The following is a 10,222-nucleotide window of genomic DNA, read 5'->3' as shown; positions in this document are numbered from 1 at the left end:
ACAGTCCATCTCTGAGCTGGTGGTTGCAGGTGGGGCACACCTGGGGGTGGACAGTGCATCTTTGGGTTGGTGGTTGCAGGTGGGGACACCTGCGGTCATTTGGGGTTCAGAGTTTATTGTCAGTTTACAATTGTGACCAAGAGATATAAAGAGAGAAAAGGAAGAGATGGAGAGAAGGTGATAAAGGAAGAAAGGAGGGATGAGAAGAACCTGCAAGAGTGAGATAAAGCGGCAGGAAGAGTAGAGGGGAGGCAGAAAGAAGCCGGAAGTCCAATCAAGACTGGGCAGTCTTTAGAGCCCAGCACGTGACATCGAGGAGGTGAGGCCCCGTCCTTATTGATTTTTAGTTTTTGTTTTTGTCTTTCACTAATTTAGCAGCGTATTAGCCCAAATTTCATTAATCTAAATTGTTGTGATTTGGATCACGAAGAACTTGTTCAGCTATGGTGGCATTGAAAATGCAGGTAACAGATGCACAATAGGGATGAGACAGGCAAGCTTCTTCTTTTTGCAAATTTGTGGCCATAGAAAGGCTGCTTGTTGCCATAAGAGTGCTCAGCTGTCGGATAGAAAATGTATGGAGAAGACTAGTGTTTTTGTGGTGAAACCTCAGAGATACCACCTATCATGGCCAAAGTTCTTAAAAACAGTGTTTTATCTCTTTGCAGTCTTACCATCTGGTCTCCATGGAAACCGGGGTGTCTATGTGATGGTGGACATCGCTAGCTGGGCGTCTTTTGAACCTGAATAGCGCGCCCCAGAATAAAGAATCCTAAGGCAGGCGGTTTTGAGCTTTGGATTGTTGAGCATAAGCCAGACCGAGTGCAGAGATGGGTAGGCGCTGATCACCACGTTACAGAGGCAATTTCCCCAGCCCTTCGATTGCACCACTCCAGCGGCTGATATGATGAGGGTGATCACGAAGGAAGCGTAGAACAGGAAAAAGAGGGTCACAGCTTTCACTGCTCCGAAGTGAGCCTTGACAGAGGGGTTACGGAACTCACCCATGCCACCCCCTTGCATCTGTCTAGCGTGGCGACACAGAGAGGCCACAAGTAGTCCAGCAGCCACGGCGAAGAGGAAGAAAGGCAGTGAAGACCCCAGGAGACAAATGAGTGACCAGGATTCAAAACTGGTGTGGGCCAGAAAGGCGGGTGGAGTGTTGTTACCAGAGAAGGGTGATTGCTTGTTGCCAAAGATGCTATTGATATTTGTTAGCAGAAGCAGAGCGCACCCCATGGACTCCAGCCAGGACGTGGCCAGCAGCCAGGGGAGCCATTTGGAGAATCCGAGCTTCAAGCGTGCAAAGATGGGAGAGCTGAAGTTGGCGACCTTGACGCAGTAGAAGGTGCAGAGCCAGGTGGCGCACCAGAGGCTTGAAAAGTTGAGGAACATCCAGATGACCATGAAGGGTTTGTAGAACATCTCCTGGGTGATGAGGTCTGAGAAAAAGAACTGCATGAGGTTGTTGATCAGCAGCGTGCACTGGAAGCACAACCGAGTCGCGCCCAGAGGTCCAAGGATGAGTTCAGCCGTCCCAACAGATCTGCTCTTCACGCAATCCCAGAGGTTGATGCCAATGATGAGTCCATTGGCTACGACGCTGATAGCCGCCTCGACACACAGTATGGCCATGCAGGCTGCAACTTCTGGGGGCACCATGGTTTTACTTTAGCCACCTTCAAATGCACTGTCGCCTTGATGGCGACACCCCAGAGGTTTGTGGTTGCACGTGTGTACGCGATCCCCTATGAGCCCATTCACAACACAGAGAACAGAATTCAAATGTTAGATTTGACTTGGGTTGTGATTAAGTGAGAAGAGCTTAGAGGATGCAAATCTGTGTTCCATTGGTAGCCACCCTCCGCCTAGAAATATTTGCATGCTCCACTCCAGAGCATCTCAGCTCAGGTCTAATGGACCCCTGCATGACGTCAGCAGGTGTTCTCAGAAACTCTGCATCATTTTACCCCTCCCAGGCACCCAACAAAGAGACTGGCAAATGCCTGACCAAGAGGTAGAACCAACAGTTCTGCTCGAGACTCTGTGCAAAAAAATGGAAACCGGGCGCAGACGTTGTTTGCATGTCACTTCCGATTCCGAGTAGTGCTGTAATTTCGCATTCTTGCCTGGTGTGTCGGTGCACAAGCTTTGTCGGCTAGCACCTGGAGACATTTGTACGGCAAAAAAATCAATAATTCTGAGTTTTGCAGCTCGGAAGAAAGGAAAACATGCAGTGTTACAACTATTTGACTCATTCAAACCTTTGGGTGATTGGTGTAAGTCTGGAAAACCGAATTTACCATTCATACCGCCATGGCGGTATGAGCCGCCGGGCCGGGGATGTGAATCCCCAGCCCGGCGACCACCAGAGTACCGCCCCTGGCATTCTGAGCCAGCCTACCGCCATGTTTTCTGTGGCGTTGGCAAGGCCATGAAAATCATGGCAGTAGGCCCTACCGGTGACAGGGAATTCCTTCCCTGTCACCGGTAGGTGGCTCCCCGACCCCCCCCAACACTCACCTGTCACCCCCCTTCCATCCAAATTCAGCCCCCACCCACCTCCATACACACACTAAGTCCCACACACCCTCCGATTCATCCACACAGCCCCCCAACCCCCATACACGTACACAGACACGCAGCACGCATACACCCATTAACTTACACTCATCCATACCCTCATTCATACACACACTGGCATACACGCATTCATACCCGCATTCTTCCAGACATACACGCACAACTGCTCTGGGGAGGTCATCCAGCAGGGAACGGGAAGGGGCGCTGCTACCACCATCACCGCCCCACCAGCTGAACACCGCAAGGCCGTATTACAGGTCATGATACGGCTGGTGGCGTTCAACTGGCGCGGCAGTGCTGGTGGTAGCAGCGCTAGCTTACCACCGTCCGCTAGTCTGACAACAGCCGGATTTCCGCCCTTCTTGTGACGGAAGTCCGGCAGTGCTTATAGTCTGGCGGGTGGATGGTAGCCGCGGTGGTAGTCTATTGGCGGCCGTCACTGCGGCGGTAGATGGCTTTTATCGCCAATGTTCAAATGACCACCATAGATCTATACATTTTCAAGCTAGGGAGATGTGAAGGTAAGAGCATTACCTACATGCACTTACCTCCTCCTCGACAGTCTGTCCTTGATGTCCTTGTGCCACGAAAGTCAGTATTACAACTAAGGGCCAGATGTACGATGGCCAGCTTTTGCGACTCGCAAATTGCGATTTTTAGCGACACACAATTTGCAGTCGCAAAAGTTGATGTACGACAGTGTCTCAGACACAGCTTACGATTCCCAAATGGATCGCAAGGGACCTGCCTCATCAATATTCATGAGGTAGGTCGCAATTTGCGACCCATTGGGTACGGCCACACTCAAAGGGATGGTGGTCTGTTGGGGTCAGCAGGCCATCATGTCTGTGATTGCTTTTTAAATAAAGCAGTTTTTTTCAGCCTGTTTTCCTTAGAGGAAAATGGGATGCATTTCAAACAAAAAAATGAAATGTTTCAGTTTCATTTCTTAAGCGTAAGCAGTAGTCCGTGGGACTATTTGTTGCTCTTAAAAAACATTTTCACTGCCAACACAAACGTAGCTGGCTTACCACCTATTTAGGCGCTAACCTGCAATTGTTTTGTGACAGCATTCCAGTCGCAAAACAATTGTTCATCCCCCTGCGATTCGCTATTAGGAAGGGATGATTTTGTCACTTCCCTTCCGAATAGCGACTCGTAAACCCTATTTTGCATGTCAGTAACAGGCTACCAGCTCGCAAAAAGGGTTGATACATGCTACAACCCTTTTTAGCGATCGCAAACAGCCCTATTCTATGTTTGCAACAGAGGCGGTTGGCAGGGTGCAGAAGTCGCGGGGTGGCACGTGGAGGGGGGGGGAATAAAAATTTAATTAATTGAGAAAAAAACACTTACCTCCTCACCATTGCACCGCTCTGCCCCTCCGTCTTCTTGCTACAGATACAGGATCCCAGCCTGCCCTGCGGCCACTCCTGATGCTGCTCAGAGCAGCGTCAGGATTGGCTGGGAGCGCCCTGGCTGGGCACTCCCAGGCAGATTGGGAGCCTGTGCAGTCTCTCTCGCTGGGCTGGAGAGAGCCTACTGCGCATGTGTTTGCAACCAATAAAACGTTCATACATCTGGCCCCAAATCTATACTTACCTCTATGCACTTAGTTCATAATATTTTAGCCCACAATATTTTGACCTCGTATTCTGGTAAATCATGGTTTCGCACTCGACTTTCCATAATACAACTGGGGTGATTTTGTAGGTTAAGCATTCTGGGTTCAGAAATCTGATGACCACCTCTTGAACTTCCTGGTTGGGATACTGTCATAGATGGTTTGCTGGGTTGTGACGTCATACTGCAGTTTCAGTTTGCTCTTGGAATTGCTTGTGTCTTTCCAAAGCCTGATCCAAGGTATTTTGTTAAATGTGAGACATTTTAACTCTGGTGCATCCAACCAGTTTTCTATCACTGATGGTGAGTTTTGGTCTCAACTCATTTCAGTTTCTAAATACTTCCCGCGCGGTACCAATTTATTGAGCGATCTAAGATGGAGGCAGGGGACGCCTAATAAAATGATAATATGGTGCATACTACACTGCGGAACTACACCCACGACCTGACAGACACTTCATTCAACCGATGGACAGCACCTCAGGAAGGGCGGCGTGTGTCAACAGTAAGGCCTGACATGTGGGCTCTCTGTGCCGTCCCCCTAATGCCACCCATTTTGACATTTGTAGTCTCTCAGTATTTGACTCAGATCCATCAATGCATCTCCTGACACAAAAGGTTTGTTTTCCTTTGAACTCTTCTGAGGACTACAGAAGGCTCGTATTTGTAAAACGGACATGATGTGGGGGTTCCAGCAGACATCTTTGTTGAGTCAAGCCACAAGGTTTGTCACTGTTTGTGCTGGAGATGTGGAGGTTCCTCGCTCACAAACCCACACACATGGGAGACTGCTTGCTGAAGAGTTGGCAATTTTTAGGATTTCAGTTTTTGTGCAATTTTCATGAAGATAGGTTTCCTTCGTTCAGAAGCAGATGTATGTCAAGCGAACATTTCAAGCGAATTACTGTATTTATTTGAGTGAAGCTGAATAGCAATATTGTCTGACTATATTTGGAATTGCACTTGGTATTGTGGGATGATCTGAGCAAGTGCCCTCAGTTAAATATTGAAATGTAATGGGGATCAAGGAAACTCTTCAGGGACCATAGCAGGGGAGGAGGGAGACCCTTATGGGACCCTGCACAGGGGATGAAGGAGACCTTTCTGGGACCCTGCACAGGTGATGAAGGAGACCCTTTTGGGACCATACACAGGGGACGAAGGAGACCCTTCTGGACCCTATACAGGAGATAAAGGAGATCTTTCCAGGACCATAGGCAGGAGATGAAGGAAACTCTTCTGGGACCCTGCACAGGGGATAAAGGAAACTGTTCCGGGACCATAGGCAGGGGATGAGGGAGACCCTTCTGGGACCATAAATAGGGGATAAGGGAGACCCTTCTGGGACCCTGCACAGGGGATGAAAGAGACCTTTCTGGGACCATACACGGGACGAAGGAGACCCTTCTGGACCCTGCACAGGTGATAAATTAAACTTTTCTGGGACCATACGCAGGGGACGAGGGAGACCCTTCTGGGACCCTGCACAGGGGATGAAAGAGCCCTTTCTGGGACCATACACAGGTGATGAAGGAGACCCTTTTGGGACCATACACAGGGGTCGAAGGAGACCCTTCTGGACCCTATACAGGAGATAAAGGAGACCTTTCCAGGACCATAGGCAGGAGATGAAGGAAACTCTTCTGGGACCCTGCACAGAGGATAAAGGAAACTCTTCCGGGACCATACGCAGGGGATGAGGGAGACCCTTCTAGAACCATAAACAGGGGATAAGGGAGACCCTTCTGGGAAACTGCACAGGGGATAAAGAAAACTCTTCTGTGACCATACGCAGGGGATGAGGGAGACCCTTCTAGGTCCTTGCACAGGGGTTAAAGGAAACTCTTCTGGGACCATATGCAGGGGATGAGGGAGACCCTTCTGGGACCATACACAGCGGATAAAGTAAAGTCTTCTGGAACCCTGCACAGGGGGTAAAGGAAACCCTGCACAGGGGATAAAGGAAACTCTTCTGCAAAAATATGCCGGGGATGAGGGAGACCCTTCTGGGACCTTGCACAGGGGATAAAGGAAACTCTTCTGGGGCCCTGCACAGGGGATGATAGAGACCCTTCTGGACCCTGCACAGGGGATAAAGGAACCTCTTCTGGGACCATACACGGGATGAAAGAGACCTTTCTGGGACCATACACAGGGGATGAAGGAGCCCTTTCTGGGACTCTGCATAGGGGATTAAAGAGACCTTTCTGGGACGATACAGAGGGGGACGAAAGAGACCCTTCTAGGATCCTGCACAGAGGATAAAGGAAACTCTTCTGGGACCCTACACAGGGGATGAAGGAGACCCATCTGGGACCCTGCACAGGGGATGAAGGAGACCCATCTGGGACCCTGCACAGGGGATGAAAGAGACCTTTCTGGGACCATACATGGGATGAAGGAGACCCATCTGGACCCTGCACAAGGGATGAAAGAGACCTTTCTGGGACCATACCCAGGGGATGAAGGAGACCCTTCTGGGACCATACACATGGTATGACGGAGATCTGTCTGGGACCATACACAGGGGATAAAGGAGACTCTTCTGGGGCCCTACCCAGGGGATAAAGGAAACGCTTCTGGGACCCTGCACAGGGGATGAGGGAGAGCCTTTTGGCACCCTGCACAGGGGATGAAGGAGACCTTTCTGGGGCCATACACAGGGGGTGAAGGAGACCCACCTGGGACCCTGCACAGGAGATGAAAGAGACCTTTCTGGGACCATACACAGGGGATGAAGGAGACCCATCAGGGACCCTGCACAGGGGATGAAAGAGACCTTTCTGGGACCATACCCACGGGATGAAGTAGACCGTCCTGGGACCATACACGGGATGAAGGAGACCGTTCTGGTACCCTGCACAGGGGATGAAGGAGACCCTTCTGGGACCATACACAGGGGATGAAGGAGACCCTTCTGGACCCTGCGTAGGAGATGAAAGAGATCTTTCTGCTGCAGGGGATGAAGGAGACCCAACTGGGACCCTGCACAGGGGATGAAAGAGACCTTTCTGGGACCATACCCAGCTGGGAACCTGCACAAGGGATGAAAGAGACCTTTCTGGGACCATACCCAGGGGATGAAGGAGACCCTTCTGGGACCATATACTGGATGAAGGAGACCCTTCTGGGACTCTGCATAGGGGATTAAAGAGACCTTTCTGGGACGATACAGAGGGGGACGAAAGAGACACATCTAGGACCCTGCACAGAGGATAAAGGAAACTCTTCTGGGACCCTGCACAGGGGATGAAGGAGACCCATCTGGGACCCTGCACAGGGGATGAAGGAGACCCATCTGGGACCCTGCACAGTGGATGAAAGAGACCTTTCTGGGACCATACATGGGATGAAAGAGACCCACCTGGACCCTGCACAAGGGATGAAAGAGACCTTTCTGGGACCATACCCAGGGGATGAAGGAGACCCTTCTGGGACCATACACATGGTATGACGGAGATCTGTCTGGGACCATACACAGGGGATAAAGGAGACTCTTCTGGGGCCCTACCCAGGGGATAAAGGAAACGCTTCTGGGACCCTGCACAGGGGATGAGGGAGACCCTTTTGGGACCCTGCACAGGGGATGAAGGAGACCTTTCTGGAGCCATACACAGGGGATGAAGGAGACCCATCAGGGACCCTGCACAGGGGATGAAAGAGACCTTTCTGGGACCATACCCACGGGATGAAGTCGACCGTCCTGGGACCATACACGGGATGAAGGAGACCGTTCTGGTACCCTGCACAGGGGATGAAGGAGACCCTTCTGGAATCATACACAGGGGATAAAGGAGCCTCTTCTGGGACCATACACAGGGGACGAAGGAGAGCCTCCTGGACCCTGCGTAGGAGATGAAAGAGATCTTTCTGCTGCAGGGGATGAAGGAGACCCATCTGGGACCCTGCACAGGGGATGAAAGAGACCTTTCTGGGACCATACCCAGCTGGGAACCTGCACAGGGGATGAAAGAGACCTTTCTGGGACCATACCCAGGGGATGAAGGAGACCCTTCTGGGACCATACACGGGATGAAGGAGACCCTTCTGGGACCCTGCACGTGGGATGAAGAAGACATTTCTGGGACCATACACAGGGGATAAAGGAGACTCTTCTGGGGCCCTACACAGGGAATAAATGAGACCTTTCTGGGACCATATGCAGGGAATAAAGGAGACAATTCTGGGACCCTGCACAGGGGATAAAGGAGACCCTTCTGGGACCCTGCACAGGGGATAAAAGAGACTTTTTTGGGACCATACACAGGGGATGAAGGAGACCCTTCTGGACCCTGCACAGGGGATAAAAGAGACCTTTCTGGGACCATACACAGGGGATAAAGAAAACTCTTCTAGGACCATACACAGGGGATGAAGGAGACCTTTCAGAGACCATACACAGAGGATGGGACCCTGCACTGGGGATAAAAGAGACCTTTCTGGGACCATACTCAGGGGATAAAGGAAACCTTTCTGGGACCATACACAGGCGACGAAGGAGACATTTCTGGGGCCATACACAGGGGATGAAGGAGACCCTTCTGGGACCCTGCACAGGGGATGAAAGAGACCTTTCCGGGACAATACCCATCTGGGAACCTGCACAGGGGATGAAAGAGACCTTTCTGGGACCATATCATACATGGCATGCAGGAGACCCTTCTCGAACCCTGCAAAGGGAATGAAAGAGACCTTTCTGGGACCATACACTGGGGACGAAGGAGACCCTTCAGGACCCTGCACAGGGGATGAAAGAGACCTTTCTGGGACCATACATAGGGGATGAAGGAGACCCATCTGGGACCCTGCACAGGGGATGAAAGAGACCTTTCTGGGACACTACCCATCTAGGAACCTGCACAGGGGATGAAAGAGTCCTTTCTGGGACCATACATGGGATGAAGGAGACCCTTCTGGAACCCTGCAAAGGGGATGAAAGAGACCTTTCTGGGACCATACACTGGGGATGAAGGAGACCCTTCAGGACCCTGCACAGGGGATAAAAGAGACCTTTCTGGGACCATACACAGAGGATGGGACCCTGCACAGGGGATAAAAGAGACCTTTCTGGGACCATACTCAGGGGATAAAGGAAACTCCTCTGGGACCATACACAGGGGATAAAGGAGACCCTTCTGGGACCCTGCACAGGGGATGAAAGAGACTTTTCTGGGACCATACACAGGGGATGAAGGAGACCCTTCTGGACCCTGCACAGGGGATAAAAGAGGCCTTTCTGTGACCATACACAGGGGATCAAGAAAACTCTTCTAGGACCATACACGGGGGATGAAGGAGACCTTTCAGGGACCATACACAGAGGATGGGACCCTGCACTGGGGATAAAAGAGACCTTTCTGGGACCATACTCAGGGGATAAAGGAAACCTTTTCTGGGACCATACACAGGGGATGAAGGAGACCTTTCTGGGGCCATACACAGGGGATGAAGGAGACCTTTCTGGGACCCTGCACAGGGGATAAAGAAAACCCCTCTAGAACCATACACAGGGGATGAAGGAGACCTTTCTGGGGCCATACACAGGGGATGAAGGAGACCTTTCTGGGGCCATACACAGGGGATGAAGGAGACCTTTCTGGGACCCTGCACAGGGGATGAAAGAGACCTTTCTGGGATCATACACAGGGGATAAAGAAAACCCCTCTAGAACCATACACAGGGGATGAATGAGACCTTTCTGGGACCATACACAGAGGATGGGACCCTGCACAGGGGATAAGAGAGACCTTTCTGGGACCATACTCAGGGGATAAAGGAAACTCTTCTGGGACCATACACAGGGTATGAAGGAGACCTTTCTGGGACCATACACAGGGGAAGCAGGAGACCCTTCTGGGACCCTGCACAGGGGATGAAGGAGACCGTTCTGGGACCATACACAGGGGAGGAAGGAGACCTTTCTGGGACCATACACAGGGGATAAAGGAATCTCTTCTGGGACCATACACAGGGGAGAAAGGAAACCTTTCTGGGACCCTGCACAGGGGATGAAGGA

The 10,222-nt window shown here is 51.3% G+C and overlaps 1 protein-coding gene across 1 annotated transcript; it reads right to left on the bottom strand.

The window, feature by feature from the left end:
• Nucleotides 1-702: 702 nt before the first annotated feature.
• Nucleotides 703-1,662, bottom strand: LOC138246713 (taste receptor type 2 member 40-like). The gene has a single exon (XM_069201482.1). The coding sequence runs from the start codon at nt 1,660-1,662 to the stop codon at nt 703-705; it is 960 nt and encodes a 319-aa protein (XP_069057583.1).
• Nucleotides 1,663-10,222: the final 8,560 nt, after the last annotated feature.

Source organism: Pleurodeles waltl, chromosome 7, assembly GCF_031143425.1.
Source record: "Pleurodeles waltl isolate 20211129_DDA chromosome 7, aPleWal1.hap1.20221129, whole genome shotgun sequence".
Classification (NCBI taxonomy): Eukaryota; Metazoa; Chordata; class Amphibia; order Caudata; family Salamandridae; genus Pleurodeles; species Pleurodeles waltl.
This window is presented reverse-complemented; position numbering and strand designations above follow the sequence as displayed.

Coding starts and splice junctions, on each gene's coding strand:
- LOC138246713 (XM_069201482.1), bottom strand. CDS start 1,662: ATGGTGCCCCCAGAAGTTGCAGCCTGCATGGCCATACTGTGTGTCGAG.